General features: G+C 42.5%; 1 protein-coding gene across 2 annotated transcripts in view; it reads left to right on the top strand.

The window, feature by feature from the left end:
* Positions 1 to 16813, top strand: part of BCL11B (BCL11 transcription factor B) — a 96766-nt gene that overhangs the window by 40537 nt on the left and 39416 nt on the right. The window contains exon 3 of one of the 2 annotated variants that reach the window (XM_056492955.1): positions 3350 to 3565. The exons of the other annotated variant lie outside the window; for it this stretch is intronic. Within the exon in view, the coding sequence (XP_056348930.1) occupies positions 3350 to 3565 (216 nt within the window). The remainder of the gene's footprint in view (positions 1 to 3349; positions 3566 to 16813) is intronic. 2 annotated transcript variants of the gene reach the window in all.

The raw sequence follows: 16813 nt of genomic DNA, 5'->3' as shown, positions 1-16813 counted from the left end.
TTTTTCTATAACTATGAAGAGGCATCATGTACCTAACGGTGGACCCCTCCTTTTCTCCCTGCCTTTTCTTGAGGCCACTGGATATGATTTCCATCTTCATGATTTTCCACTTGATCTGATTCTGTAGGACTGTCCTGATTATTAACAAAGAAGGAAACCTTGAAGTGGTAGTAAAGGGGAGCAGGAATCACCTGATTTGACTTTGCTTGCAGGGGCAGACTTAAGTCTTCTGATCTGCCAACTCTGTGATATTTGTCTCTTAGGGTTGGATTTGGGAGTGCTGATGGTAATCCCTGTTCATCTGCCAGAGTCTCTCTTGGGCCACTTTTCTTCTCCCTTGCCAATCCTTTCTTTTGTGATACTAGGTTAGAAATTTTTAGATTTCCTCAAATTTTCATAAAATCATAGAATGGTTTTGCTTGGAGCAGATGCCCTTGCCATGGTCACGGACACCTCAAAGACCCATCCAACCTGGTCTTGCACACAGGTCTCTGGGCACCTTGTTCCAGTCTCTCACTACCCTCACAGTACAGAATTTATTTCTAAAACCTAGTCTACATCTACTTCTGTCAGTTTAATTCCATTGTCCCTTGTCCCATCATCACATATCCTGTAAAAAGTCCTTTAATGGCTCCCTTGTCAGCCCTTTTCAGGTACTGGAAGGCTGCTCTAAGGTTTCCCTATAGCCTCTCTTCTCCAGGGTGAGGACAAGGAAAACAACTTTCAGTTCCATCCATTCACTGGCATCTGGTTCATATAGTTCTTCTGGTAAAATTGTTATGTACTTTGTTAAAACAGATGGCTGTTTTGCCCCCAGTAGCACTGTTGGGAGGCTCTTACAGGATCCCTTTGCCCAGATGATGAGAAACCTCCTATTTGAGACCATTATTCCCTTTCCACACTAGAGATGTGCTGAGTAATATCTGAGAGGCCCTTCCTTGGTGAGAGCTTTTTGCATCTTTGTGCACACCTCAGGGCTGTGCAAATTACATTGCATTGTCAATGACCATGTGGGACTCATCAGGGCTAGAGAAGAGGTGTTACTCTCAGGGTAGTGTTGTCTGCCAGGGCCTGCAGACTTCCACATTAAAGCCCCATGTGGTGGAGTCAGATGATGCTTTTGGTGGGCTTCATATAGTATCTCTGTGGGATTATGTCCTTCAAAACCCATAGTAAGGCATCACGATATATAGAGAGCCAAGTGATTCCAAGACCCGTGCCCCTAGTCATGGTGAGACCACAGACACCTCTCAGTGTAACTTGAGATGTAGCTGCCCTGTGGCTCTACTCTAAATCCCCATTTCAAGCTCATGAATTTCCAAGGAGGACAAGTGCCCAGGCAGCTCAACACAGCCTAGCAATTTTTATTGCATTAGAAATATAAGATAGAATTGTTAAGTCATTGGAGGGAATCTGTATTATTCTTTCCTTATTCCATGCAAAAAGCAAACATTATTCATACCTGTTACCGTGGCAGTAGAGTGGTGTCTGCACACATAGAATCCATGTCCAACATCAGTTTCCACGTGCACAGCACACCGTCTTGCAGGAATGCAATGTAGTTATGATCTGGATAGCAGTTATCATACCTGCTTGTATGGCACTTCCAGAGAGATCAAAGAGTTACAAAAGTCAAACAACAGAGCTCAAAAATTAAAATAAAAGTCCTTCCTTGTCCCACAAGCCACAGAGATGGCTTCCATTTAAAACCAATCCTCACAAAACAGCACAAATTTTATCCTTGATGCTTGAAGCTCAAGTATTTACACAGGGAATTTAGACTCTTCACTTGTGGTTTTGGCAAAAGCTTCACACAAATGTTTTGCACTGGTGGTCTCTTAGCCATTTAAGATAAACGCCAAAATCAAATGCAGTCCTTGCAGACTGGAGCGCTGGATGCTGTGCCAAGGATGAAGTATCCCCATTTGCCTCACATGTGTAACTGTCAGACCAACGTGCAGGCCTGGTTTCTGAAAAAGGACTCAAGGTGGAGAGACTCCCTTGGAAGATTCTGCATGTTTAGGGTCAGAAGGAGCATGGATAAATATTATTCCTTGCTGCCACGGTGTAGGTTCCTTTAGGAAATGTTTTTTCTAAGGTTGGAGAGAATACAGATATATATTTCTTGCTTACTGCCATGATGTTTGCATCTATCTGCAAGGTGCATGCTCATGAACAGCCAGAGATGCCACCATTTAGAAAGAAAGCATTTGCCAGAAGGTACCCCACAATTAGCACACATATTTCCTGGTCTAAATACAGGGGGAAATTGTGGTTTCTGATCTACCACTGTGCGGTAACTGTTGGCAAATGCCAACTTTTTAATGGCGACTACTCCACCACATATCTTCATTTAGAAACCGGCCTTGATTAGTAGCTACCCTTTAGTTAATAACTAAGTGGCAGGAATAGTTTGAAATGGAGGGGTTTGGATTCCCAAGGGATGGAAAGTGGTGCCGTTCACTCAGCTTCCCTTTAAACTCTGCTAATTTGTGCCAGCCAAAAATCTGACTCCTACATGATTCTGTGTGTGTGTGTCTGTATTTGTGCAGGTGTGTGCCGATATTTAAGACTTGTATCTTAGTTTTTCAAAGCCACAGAGATAAGTTTGGACTAGTGCCAGGAGGAGCAAGCATTTCCAGTGGAACAGGAGAAAACTCTTAAGTACAGCTTTTAAATGGCAGGAGAGGGGCTCCTAGAGGGGTTAAAAATAAATAATAAGGTTGGAGGTTACAATATCATCTTTTAGCTACCAGGAAAAAGGTTGTTCCCTTCCTCGCAGGCTCAGTAGGGAATCAGCCTGCATAATCGGGGCATGCAAAATGCACAACTGGCCGCAGCTCAAGCGGGAAGGCAGCACATGGCCGCCAAGGCTTCCTTCTGGGAGCTCGGCTCCTGGCACCTCACTGAAGCCATTTCAGCTCTAAGTCAGCGCACTTTGTCCAGTCTGGTGTGTGGAGCCCGCCTCAGCAGCGGCTCGGCAGAAAGCCTACGCGGTTTTGTGTCAGCCCAGTGCATTAACACAGCCATAAAACAATTATCCCCCTTTTGATTTGGTCCCTGAGCAAGTGCTGGTGGCGAAGCCCGCGCCGTGCCAGGGCTGGCCGTCCCCCACTTCACCCCGCTCCGTGCCCACACAGGCCTCAGCCTGGGTTTGCAGGTCCTCCAGGTCTCTTCTTATTCTTCCCCCACCCAGCGTGAGCCCGCCAGCCTCAGCCGGGCCCAGAGAGGGTTCAGGCCAAGCGTGTTGTGCGTTAGGCAGCCAGCCCCCACTTCGCTTGTTTGATGCCTCCTCTGTCCCTTCAAACTTAGATCCGACTGACAGTTTTTTCTATTGTTTTTTCTCCAGGGCCGTCCAGGCCTGCAAACCTGCCGGGGGCTCCCATAGCTGCCTCCTCCCACCCTCACACATCCGTGATCACGTCACCTCTCCGCGCACTGGCCTCCCTCCCGCCCTGCCTTAGCCTGCCCTGCTGTGGTGCACGTGCAGTCTCAGTTGGCGGGACTCAGACTGAGATTCAGACTGAGACGTCAGGCACATTTGGATGTCATTGTCAGTTGTCAGGTAATAGAAATACTTTTTTTTTTGTCGCTATCTGAAGGTCAGTAGTGCTGCCAAGTGATGTCGTCTTTGCTGTGGGAGAGCTGCCTTTGCTGGGTCGCATGGGGAAGGCAGAGAAAATGCCCTAACCCCCACTCCCCCACTTCCCTTCCTCCTTCCCTCTCCACCCTGGAAGAGGATGGGGAGTGGGAAAGGGCATGCGACTCCCTCCATTTCTCATCCCTCCCCTCCTGCCTGCCCACCCTCAGTTGTCACCTGCGGCCACTGCTGGGCCGTTTGTGCCATGTTGTGAACAAATGTCTGAGACTCCTTGCAGAATGTGATACCCCAGTATCAAGATTTCATCTCTCTAGGCTGTTTATTTTAAGCTTAATTGGATAACATTTAACATCTGAGGTATTTTTATTTCCTTCTTTTTTGCCCTTCCTCCTCAATCATTCATATTAAAGGCTCTCCTCCGCATCCATGTGCACGCAGGATGTATGTGCTCCATGCTGTTTTCTCCCTTGCTTTGAGAAAATGCTCCTTGGTAACTCACCATGCATCCCTGGCCTCTTACCCCATCAGATTTTCTCTTCCTTTATTCCTTTTGGATGCCTGACTTTTATCACCATGAGGAGGGGAAAGTGATATGAAAATGAAGGCACACCAAGCTAGCCAAAGAGAACACGGACATATTGTCACCAGACCCCATCATTTCAGACCCAGTGATCTCTTTGAAATCAGTGGGTGTTTCTGAGCGTGGCTCAGTTGCAAGGCTTGGTCTGTGCTGAACTGTGGGCTGGTGAGGTGAAAATGGGAAGGCTGTAAAAGAAAATACAGATGTGGCAAAATCCACAAATGTTTATGGACTCTCACTGTGGTGGGCCAAACCCCACAGCTCTCATTCATGATAATGTGCATGTAGTTTTAATAAGGAGCTCCTTAAATGATGCTGGATAAGTAAAGCGTGAGGACCAAAGGATTCAGAGAGAAAGCAATGACTGTCAGGAGTAAAGCCTTTGGGAAATGGCTCCTCATTTCTCACCTGAAGCTGGCAAAACTTTGTTGTGCTAGCTTTTTCCTCCCACAAGCACTGGTACCAGTAGGCTACAGTATGCTGTATCTCATGAGAATGTTCCTGTACATCTCTCACTGATGTAATAAAGTGAGACATAAGGTTTTGTAAAAAATTCAATTTTTATCTTGGAAACCCTTGGTCTTGAAAGCTAAAATATTCTCAGAAGGAAGCTAAGAGCACTCTGCAGGGTGTTGTGTAGATCCTGGGTGAAGCTCAGGGCACACAGAGAAGGCTGCTGTGCTGCCTGAAGATGCTCAGCCTGCACCCATCCACTTGCACTGGTGCACAGGCTCTGGGGTTGTAGCAATGTGCTGTGTGGTGAGGTGCCATCAGTAAATCTGGGGTCTGGTTACATTTCCTGTTCAAGCTGCTGCATGAAGTGTAGCAGAGGATGCTGTTTTAATCAAATTCTTCATCAGCCTTGGCAGACTGACAAACTGGCCTGAGACGGATGTAGAGACAGGCTCTTGCAAATGGTGAGCATTGGATCAGAAGGTCAGAAACCTTCCCTGCCTTCTCTCCTCCCAGGAACCAGTAAACCAAACTGGTTTCACGTTTTGCTGTCCTCTGTCTTCACTGGTGCAGTATGCACGTGCATGCCTTCGGGAGGCATGTAGTTGTAACACTGAACCGGATACCCTGGTTCCCTCTTGCTTCTGATGCCAGCAGCTAGTGGGAATGGAAGCAAGTACACCTAAAAATAGAAAAGGAAGCAAGGAATAATTTATTAAAGAATGTGTGGAAGGTGAGGCTTTTGTACTTTGCGTACTTGGAGTTCTCACTTTGGAGTTCTGTGCTGTGAGTTTTTGGGATTGCCTTTTTGCTGGGAGAGCGATGCCAGCTCTGTGGAGAGGGAGACCAGTTATCCTAGCTTCCTGTAATTACTGCTGCAGTCTGCAACACTTATAGAATAGGTTTTATCAAAGTGCATGCTACATGTTTATGACAGTAGTTGGTCAAGATCTGCTTGAAAGAAACATTTTCTTCTCTTGAAAAAAGAGATTATGTCTACTTAACCCTTTCTTAGCTCCCATAGTATTCACTGTATGTGAGCCTAGGCATGGCTTTAACCCACGGCAAGGGTTATGGGATCTTTCTGTCACCCAAAATGTTTTGTGGAAATGATAGAAAAGTGAGTTCTTTGTGTTGATTAATAATCTAGTGACAATCCCTGCATTGTGCCCTCTTTTTTAATATAGACATTTACAACAGTCACTTGCTCCAGCTTTAGAGATCAGCTTGTCTCTCTGACTTGATTAGCCTTTTATTCTGTCAGCCCTGTTCTTGCTTCTGAGGAATTGGTTACTTCTTTGAACAAAAGCCATCAGCAGTTCCCGCCTCCCCTCATCCTTCATCATTTCTTACCTTTCCTGTTTTTCAGCATTTATTTAATTCAGGACCTGGAGATTTTCTATGCAATTCTCAAGCATACTGTGACTCTGATGGCTTGAAGTTGCAGGTACTCCAAAATCTTTGCTTGGCACTCACAATCCAGGCCCTCAAGAATACATCACAGCAGTTTGTGCTGGAGAATCCAAATGTCTGGCTGCTGGTGGGATTTGGGGTACACATGTGTGAAAACTGCATTTTCAGATTTTGAAAATCTCCAACCTAGATAAGAGCGATTGTCTGGGATGCTGAGTAGTGTTCAGTCATGAACACAGAGGAAGTTGTGCTGCCTCATCCAGAGCTGTTAGTGATCTTTAGAAAATGTGCTGCTGATAGTTTCAGTCACAGCAAATGGTGCTGGGAGGTCTGCTTGGATGTCCACTGTGCTGCTCAGCTGGTGCTGATCATGGTCCTCTCTGTCTTTATTCAATTCTTTGTGTTCAAGGCACCCCAGGACGAGGAATTTGCAAGTAAGGGTCCATGTTTTTTCATGTGATTTAAAAAAAATCTCTGCCACTGATTCAATCTCTCTCAGTCTATTTATTTATTTATATATTTTGCCCCAGATGCTTTTGTCAGTTGAATTGGGTTCTCCCGTTCAAATGTTTTTAGTGCCTATTTAATTAGAAGTTGGAATAGAGTAATGAAATTCACAGGGTTGTGTAGCTTGGATCTAAAATATAAATGGGCAAAGCATTCATTTTGCTTTACCCCTTGCCAGATTAGGGTGCTCTTTTTGAGCCGACTTTTTATTTCATTTCAATGAATTGCAACTGCTCAGAGTAACTGTAAAACACACACAGTTTTTTTTGCATAACAGAGACATGCAAATGATTGTTGAGAGACATAATTATGTAAAGAAAAGTATATGCCTGTGTGCATGCACACATATACTGCAATGCTTTTTGTGAGGCTATTTTTTCACTATACATCTTCATAAGGCTCTTTTTATGATGCTGATTTATTAATATTGTACATTAAGGCTTAAATTGTCAAAGCTGCCTAAGAGATTTGGATGCCCATTTCCCATTAAAGTTAACGAGAAATGAGCATTGAAAATCTCAGTGCAGAAGTGCACAGCACTTTACAGTGTGTTCTCCAAAGAAAAAAGTCCCTGCCTTGAAGATACTGTGGTGCAAAAGCCCCAGGAAGAGGATCATAATCAGTATAAGACAAAGGGGATTGTAATGGCACAGAGTCATTTATCCCCTGTACCTGCATTCAGATATATACCTGGTCCAAATTCTTTGGACCTGGGCCTACGAGTGAGGGTTTTATATACCCATGTAAAGATAATTAAATCTGTCCAATACACATATATTCATCTAACCAGTGAAACTGCTTCCTTCCCACATGTAGGCTGATGGAAGGAGGTGGAAAGCAATTATGATACTTAGTTGCATGTATAAAAACAGCAAGTGGGCATGGACAGCAGTGATTAATGGACAGGGATGTGAAATTTAAGGTCTAAAATAGAGGAAGGCATGGGGCCATATCTTGGAAGAGAGGAACAAGCTCCTGCTAATTCAAGGAATCAGCTGTGTTAGTCATTAGAACATTCTGAAAATCACAGTCATCTTGTAAAGTTAATATCAATTTACTTGGCTACTGAAATTCTACTTACTGCTTCATTTAACTAGTCTGGTGTTTTCTTGGCAGAGGTTAAGGTGACAGTAAAGATAAAAGCAGTCCCTGTAACTAAACCGTAGGTTTTAAAAGAATACTTTTTCCTCTATTATATCACTGTATTCATTTTATGTTGGTTTTATAACTGGAGTCAGCCAATGAGGAAAGCCAGATTAGACCACCCTGCTGTAAAAAGCCTGATGCAATTAATACAGTCTGTCTAGAAAGAAGTATTATTTCAAAAACTTTTATGTTAATGATATGGTATGCACTCGGCACATTTCTTACTTGAACAAGAAGCAAGCTTTTGTTCACTCCAGACTGGATTTTATTAACACAGGAGGATCAGTGGAAAACAAAACAGTAATCAGAGCAGAGAATGCAAACTCATCGAGCTAAAACCTTCTAACTCATCATGTCCCAGGACAATGGTTGATATTCTACTCTTCATTTTTTGCTGAGTAGAATCACTACCCCCCGCCCCCCCCCCAAAAAAAAAATTCCCTTTAGCCCTGGATGCATTTTTGAGAGGAAAAGAGGAATTTGGTATAAGTGTCAGACGACAGTCAAAGGTCTATAGTTTCCCTGAGAGCCTTTGTAGATGTACCTTTTCATTTTGCTGCATAAAGAAGAGGTTTGCATAAAATACTGGCTAACATTCAGGAAAGATGTCCCTATGAGTCATGGTTACATGTATTTATTTATTTTAGTGAAATATTTAATGCATGCTATAGTAGAATTGACTTTGTGGACAGTACTTAGAGAGTGCAGGGATGTGTGAGAGATGTATACACTAAAAAGAGTAATGCATCAGTCTGAGTGCACGAATCCATCTTTGCACCTATCTATCAATCTCTGTGTTCATTCATCTATCCAAGTATTAAAATCATATGTGACCTGCTGTCTATGCAGCTCCCTGTCTCACTAGATATTAAAATCAGATCCAAACTCAAAATAGGTGGATCTAACACAGATTGTTTTTTTGACTGAATGGTGTGTGTGTCAAGAGGCAGCGAAGAGACCTTAAAATTGCAAAGAGGTGACTAAAATAAGGGTGCTGCATGGGGCAGGGTCGCTGGCAATGTGAGCGTGGCTGTGGCTTTGTTCTAGACAGATGGCTGATCACTATAACTTTGTAAGTCCTAATTATGTCAAGTTAAGAACCAGCAGGAGCAATAGTGATATTTAAAGGTGCTTTAAAGCGGATGCTTGCCATTTCCAGACATCCCAGGAAAAAAGAAAAGCCCTTAATTGCAATATTAATGGGTGGAACTGAATCTGGTAGTCTTGGGACAAAAAGGTTCAAGGCAACATTGCCTGCAGTAAGGACAATGGTTCCAACATAGAGAGAGTTAACTCGATCACATACCACTACACTGAGCCCGAGAGTCTGAACTCTTCAAACGCTCCAAATGGAGAGCTAAATCAAAGAATCCTGTTTCAAATCCATCCAAGATGTTGCTGTTTTTCTCCTCTGACAGGAGAAGCATTTGGAAGTGCAGTTTCTTTCTTTTTTTATAGCTGTCTTAAAAAGGAGTTTGGATGTTTAGCACAGCTGGTGCTCATTACATTATGCACTATCAATAAAATAGCATGTGTAATTAATTTTTAATGCAGTGCTGTATGCAGCGCTTTACAGCAGTTACTGTATGGGGAGAGCCGACACCGGTCACTGACATCAGAAATATTGAAATAGAGGGCTAGATTTTGCATTTTTAAAGGCTGTGTCTGAGAGTGGGGGAAGGGTAATTCCCAGCCAGCAATTCTCTGGCCACAATCAAATTTAAAAATATAGGAACAAGATGGATGAAGGTGATTTTATAATTTGCTTATTGGAATAAATGAATTTTTGTCCTTTTGGAGTTTGCTGAGTGATGGCTGGATTAGGAAAGGTGACTTCAGAATATAGGTAAGGAGCAGGGGAGCACACAGCAACAGATCCATATTTGTTAAAGCACAAACAGTCTTTGGTGGTATCAGGTGGGAGATGAGGTAAAAAGGGAGCTTATGGGAAAGCAAGGAAAGGATATTTCTGTTCTATCTCATTGAACAATTTTTTGTTCATTGTTTGGTTTTTTTTTTTATTGTTCATTGCAGGGCTTCTTGTGCCTTGTTGTGTCTAGTTGTTCCTATTAGTAATGACCCCATTTTTTCCACCTTGATTCATTAAACATTTGAGAGTACTGGTAGTTTGGAAGGGAGAGAATAGCTTGGCTATGAAGAGGCACCACTGATGACATGGTTTGTGCTGCTCTGACAGAAGACCCAAACAAATTAGGGTCTTCTTTTTGCATGGTAGTACTTTCCACAAAACACCAGCATAAGTGAAGACTTTAATTAGGCATGGTAGGAAAGGTTGGGGCACCTTCATGACTCTCAGCAGTATTATATGCAGAAACACCTTGGCTGACTGAAGGAGGAGCAGATCTCTTTTGGAAGTTGTAGCGTGGTGTGTGTCCATGCTCAACAAAGGGACAGGAAAGGCTTTCATGTTTCTGCAGCAGAGTGACAGCCAGAGATGGTTTGCAGGATGGGACCAGCCTCTTCCCTGCTGCTGCTTTCCCATCCATTTTCAGAGAGTTGAATGCCTCTTGGTGAAGACTTCCTAAAAGAGAAGAAATCAACTGCAGGAAGAGAAGGAAGGAAGCAATCACCTAAAAAGCGACAAAATTAGGGGTAGTGCCTGTCAGGTGCCTTGCCTTTGGGTTGGGCAATGCACCAGCTTCCTAAAAGCTGATTTATTTTTTTTTTAATACATGTGCAGAAGGCATAAATGTTTGCAATTATTCTTTCTTTTTCTCAGCAAATTGCCATTCATTTGTACATAACATATGCTAAACAGTTCACTTGTGTAGCCTCACCTGGCATATTCAGGATGGAGTTTCCTCCTGCCCCTTCAGCAGTAGCTTTTTGTCGTCACTTTTCTTCTCATTTTCTGTCAGATTCGTGCGGATGTGTTTGTGTGTCTAAGCCAGGAAGTGAATTGGCCTGTTCAGTGTGTGAGAACAGATACAAATCTCTCGTGCACAAATATAATGCTCAGTGTCAAAGGAAGTAGGGCAAGCTATGGTGTATGGTGTAGGTTAGCTGAGATGAGAACTGCTCTTTAGTTCACAAGCCAGAGAGGGAAAGGTGGAGTGAACAATGAGGTGTTGTACGTTTTGTATGAAATCACTTAATTTTATTTTATTTGTTTAAGAAGAATTGAATCACTTATTTCATGGGTGGCTCAGGTTTAGGTCAGAGAACTGCAAAAAAATTACCATGTATCCCTCCAGAGCTAATTCAGAGGACCTCTGCTCTTTTGTTTTCTGAGTGCTTCATAAAACTAGATGAAAGGAAGGGTTCCATGCTCAGATGGAATGCTTTATGTTCAGAATGGGATTTGAGTCAAAGAAGCCATGCTGATGTATCTCATGTGTGCCCCACTGGATTCCTGTGCTCTGCATGTTGGTCCTTCTTTCTGCTGAGCAGTAAACAGCTGAGCAACTGTTAGCAACAGTTTTTTGCTGTTTGCCTTCTTTTGGACAGGCTTTTTCCAAGCATTTTTGCATACAGAAATCTGGTAGGCTAGCATATGATACATGCCTTTTGTATCTTTATTGTTCTCTTGGTTTTGTCTTTAATCAAGCCATCGCTCTGGGCCTTCATTCCAGCTAATGTAACTTGCCACAGCACAGGTTAGGTAAGCCATGTTCAATGAGACACTAAAACGTGCACTTGGAAGGAACCAGGCAAAAAAATCCCACACAGCAAAGGGCTGCATTTTTTATGAATTCAGCTGTATGAGTCAGAGGTCCTGGGACTTCAGGAATGAGGTTAATGCAGGCACTAAGCAAGGAGAAGAGAGACAGTCACTGGAATTTTGCTACAAAACGGTGCTTTCTGAATTAGTGTCTTTGCTATTAACATAAAGGGCCTCTGGTTAGAGAAGAACTAGTTTGCACAATATACCTGCAGCTTTACTTCTTGTTTAAACGTCACCTGGCTATTTGAAGCCAACTGCAGATGTAGTATTTTCAGCACATCCCCTTGGCAATGTGAGAGGAGCATCCCATCCTTCCTGTGTGTCAGGCTGTCTCCTTACATGTCCTGTATTGACCTAGATTACTTCACATGAGACACAGATCTAAACCTGATCCTTGCATCTCTTCCACGGCTGCGTGACAAGCGTGGGGCTCCCAGGGTGTGCTGTGCCATGCCAACAGTCCACTGAGAGATGGGTTAGGGGCTGCCTAGGGATGCTTGGCTGAGCATCTTCCTGTGAGGTGTTTTCGGACTTCAGTGGTGTAATACTGTTCTGCCAGCGGTGAACATGGTCTGTGGAATTCCAGGATGTACAGAGATTTAAGTAAGAGTCTGAGTGTTGTTGGGAAATACATATAATTTAAAATTGTCCATGGCGATGGGAGTAAAACCCGAAAATTCATGGAATCTCATAAGACCTCAGAATAGCACCAGTGCCTTCTGCCTGCTGGGGAATGATTTTTTTCAGTTTGCATCTTCTGACAGAATTTTGAGTTATTTTTTCATCTCTTCTGGTTGAACAGGGAGAGACTAAAGTTAATTTATTATGGCACAGACAGGCTTATAATGTAAAGTATGTCCAAAGATTAGATCTGAATGTTTATGGATTGATTAATCCAAATCCTTTATAAAAATGTGTAAACTGTTGATTAAACTGGGAATAGGACCATTTTGGACATGCAGTGAGTACAAGACTAGTGAGTAACTTTACCTTCCTGTAAAACCTAATTCAAAAAACATCAATCTTTCCTTATTTTTATTGTTTTCTCTTCAAATGGAACTAATTCCTCCACTGTAAATTTGAGGTAGAATCTTAAAAGCTCCATAGTCTATTGAAGCCAAACACTTCACTATCATTATCAACAGAAACATAGAATAGTTGCAAAATGATCCTGTGAGATTTCTGTAAACTCCTTCCTAATTTCCTTCACACTTTCCCTGCCCATTTTCCATGAAGAGTGCTGTGAAAGCTGCATCCGTGCTGCCCCTGCCTCTATCACCACTGTCACCGGTCATTAGTGCAGTGAGCACACTTATAAATGGCTGAGCTCTTCCCATATTTAGAGCTCTCTAGCCAGCAGATCTTCCCTTCTGCTCTTCCTTTTTGAGAAAGACCCAATGGTCAGGGTTTTGAGGTGGGCACTTCTTGAGATATAATTTTAATTCAGTGACCTGGTATCATCCAGAGCTCTAAGGGAGAGCAAGAGTGTGGGAGACAGAACCATCACTGCTTAAATAAATTGCTCCCTGCCCTTTCTGTCTAAGTTTGTCAGGCTGTGTCTTGTGATTATAAACTCAGATTTCTTAAATTTGTATTCTCCTTAATAGGTAAAGATGAGTGAAAGTTGTTTTTCACTTTCTCCTCACTCTTTCTTCACAGATGTCTTTCCTCTCTGGGACTGGCTGGCACTGCTGGGGAGGTATTTCCCAGGGGATTTCATTGCCCCAGGGTTAGATTTCTCCATGTACACAGCAGCGTGGAGCTGTATTGCATATAGCTCCCTCCCAGCAAGTCTCAGTGAGTCACCATCCTTCTTGCTGGCTGTCTGATGGGAACAGGATGCTCTGTCCCAGGCCACCCTGGCCATGGAGCTTTTGCCCATCTGCACCTTTCCCTTCCCCTGCTCTGCCCTAGACATTCATCTTTCTTTCTTATTTCATATGAAACATTTCAATTTTTCCATCAGGTAGGTCCTTCATTCATTGCTGTCACTGAAGTCATAATTACAGCACTTTTTTTCTAAAACACGAGTCCAAAGTGAAATTGTTCTTTTTAGGTTTGTTTTTTTTTTGACTTCACATTTTTTAAAATGGAAATGACTGCTGAAAATAAACACAGTTTGCAATGTACAGACTTACTGAGCCAGCATGAATTTCCTTAATAAGCTGGGGTATGTGTGTGTGCGTGCACGTGTGTGTTTTTCCCCTTCAAACCTTGGAATAAGAGTGCTGTCTCTTTAAATCCTAACTCAAACTTTACTGGCGATTTTACAGAGCCTGGTTTCATTTATAGTGGAGCCAGACTTGCTGTGTGAGAGCCGTCCGCATGCTGGAATTAGTCTTAAGCTTGCTTCTGTGGCGTTGCCAAATTCCATGTTTGTGTTTTATTTAGAATTCTTTTCACGGCCAGTCGAATCTGTTCAGGCACACATAGGCAGTGTTGCGCCCCATGGAGAAAATAAGCAAGTTTGCGTTTTCTTTGGCATAGGCCATGGCCACAAAAGACTGCGGTCTAAAGAAACATTTTTTAAAAGCTATTTTAACCCATAACAGATGTATAAAGTAGGCACACACATGCCAGCTTCCTTAGTTTTAATTAAAAAATAATTATGGCTTTAATGGGATGCTAGTGACAAATTTGGATGAATGGTGGGTGACATTATCTCAAGGCTTGCTTCAACTTATAAATTAGTGCGTTTCTCTTGGCCAGTGGTACAGATGAAATTAAATGAAGGAGCAGATTAATATTTCTTAAAGTTACATTGAACCAAATGAAAAATCCAATCAAATAAAAGAAACATTCCCTTCCTCCCTCTCTTCCTCAGATCTACATTTGCATGAGATCACAGAACTCAGAGGAAAGGTTATTTTCTCTGACTGATAATTGATCTGGCCAACGATAAACTGTTTTAGGTTTTCAAGGTGCCTGTCCCTTTCTAAATTTTTCATTGGTAGCCACATTGCCAAATTACTGTGATTAATGTCAGCAGGTGCTTCCATTTGTAACCACATCTAACCCGCTAACACGGTACCTTCGAGCCAGGAAATCTTAAATATAAACCCAACCCTACATGTTACGTGTTGCAATGATTCTCTCTCTATACCTTGGCTAACTGGTGGTGATGCTGGCTGTGATTTCTCACATCTTTAGGCTATTTTCAATTTGGGGCTTTTAAGGCTCACCAGAACTGGGCTAGATGCACAGGCTTGCACAGGTAGCAACAGTTTATATTTATGAAGAAATAAACAAAGGAGTAATAAACATGTAATGAGCTAACCCCAGATGGTATCTCTGCTGTTATTAGTCAAGTGTATGTAGAGTTGGAGAAGGGAGATTGAAGGATCAGCATCAGTGGCTCTGGAGAGGTTGGATGGGTTCACTGGAAAAAGTGTCTTCCTCCTTCCCATGCATCCCACCCATGGACACCCTGAACAGATGCTGAGAACAAAGGCGATAAAGCAGCACAGCTTTTCAAGGCGTGCAACAGAATCACATTTCCTCCAGACCTGATTGTCCCACCCTGGTGCTCTCCAGCAGCAAAGGCAGCCCAGCGTGGGATGGGAGAGCAGATGATCAGCTTTACGATCTATGGCACCAGCAGATGAGGATCATTTTGGTTTTGGATGGCAAAACCCTGTTTCCTGTTCTCCAACATATTCTTTCATGAAACTTCTCATCTGCTTAACATTTAGCTCCCATTGTAAAAGACAATCCTGGAATGCTGCTGATAGATGTAATCTAGATGGTGGGAACTCTTCTTCATTTAGGCTGTGCTAGTTTTCTCTAATGAATATGTTGAAATGTTTCCTTAATAGAAAATAAAAGTGACTTTTGGAAAAAAGCAGATTAAGGAAAGAGGAGATAATATCAGGTGCCTGGTGGATAGCTGTGCACTTTCCTCATGATCAGTCCATTTATCTTGTGACTTACAAATGTTTTGCTACTAATTTCCATGCGTATGTGGAAGGGTCCCCCACATTGCTTGCTTAAAGCTATCTGCCATGTTAAGATGGGGAAATCCAGCAAGAGGAAGCTGCTCTGCTTGATTTGAACCAAACCTGTAGAATTTGAGCTCTTCAGGGCAATCCATTTGATCCCTCAGGGATGGCAGTGTCTCTTCTTGGTGTGCAGGATGCCCATTGCCTGAAGCTGAACCAAGCCAGTCTCTCTAAAGATACAATTCTTAGGCTTGTTTAACTGTAGCAAAAGAAAGATTTTCCTTGTCAATTGAATGAGAATTTCTGTGGTAACATTTCCCTGAGCTTGAATTCCTCATGAGTGAAAATGAAGCTCCAGCATTAAAAACATGAGTCATGCAGTGCACATGAGACTAATTTTTGCATTCCTGGAATTTTTGGAAGGGAAACATTACATTCATGATAATCCTTTCACTTATACCTTATTGCTAAAATAATCCATGAGGCATTCTGCAGTAGAGCCTTCTGCTATTTGGTTACAGTTGAGGCTTTGAAAATAGCACCTGAAAGCTTTTAGACTCCTGTGTGTCAGTATCTCAATTTTCTTCTTATGTTGATGCACACAGGATGGTCTGCCATCCTTTTTGTTTACTCCTTAGGATTTTTTTTGTTTAATAAATAAGGCTAATTTGATTTGTTCTGATCTGTCTCAAGTACCTAATTGCTGCTGTAGAAAAAGATTAATGTCCAGTTGAAAGGATTCCATATCTATAAATGAGAACTGAAAGCAGATGTTAGTTTGATGAACGTGTGCTGCCCATTCCTTGCCTGCACTGGCTCAGACAGCAAGCTGCTGAGAGACTGCTATCTATCAAAAGAGAGATGTTAGATGCCAAACACAGTTCAGAGTCACACACCTATCATGAGCAGAGTGAACAGTTAGCAAATAAAATATCCCAGGTAGGTTTCTCTCTGCTAGTGAAATATCTATACACAAGACAGTGTTATCCTCAAATTGTCAGAAGTACTTGACCAGCCACAGTTCCGGGGAAGGCACTGTGAATTGATGACAAGAAGGACTTTGTCTCTGAGTTTTTGCTCAGGGACCAGTGTAGGTATATTGTCCAAGGGCTGGTAAGTTCAATTTCTAGTGCATTGTGTGCACAGTGCTGATTCTGAAGTTAACCCCTGATAAAAAACACCTGACAAAACCAAACCAAAGCTGATCCTGGTGTCTTTGCTATCAAGGGTCTGTTCCCCTGGAATCTCAGTAGGGCTCTACATACAGCAACAAGGTGACAACAGAGAAGACACTGTTTTTTCAAGCTTTTGTTTTCATTTGGGGTGTAACTATAAAAACTATAATTCCAAATATAACTATTTTTTAAAGACAGTACTGATCTGAATGGTGAGACTTTTTCAGTTAAAGCAACCGTGCTTTACTGATGCAAAACCTGGCTATTCAGATTGTTCTGGATGATTTTCCCTGACCTATATATTTACCTGACTGT

Source organism: Oenanthe melanoleuca, chromosome 5, assembly GCF_029582105.1.
Source record: "Oenanthe melanoleuca isolate GR-GAL-2019-014 chromosome 5, OMel1.0, whole genome shotgun sequence".
Classification (NCBI taxonomy): domain Eukaryota; kingdom Metazoa; phylum Chordata; class Aves; order Passeriformes; family Muscicapidae; genus Oenanthe; species Oenanthe melanoleuca.
Note: the sequence above shows the minus strand (reverse complement) of the source record. Positions and strands in the feature narration are given on the sequence as shown.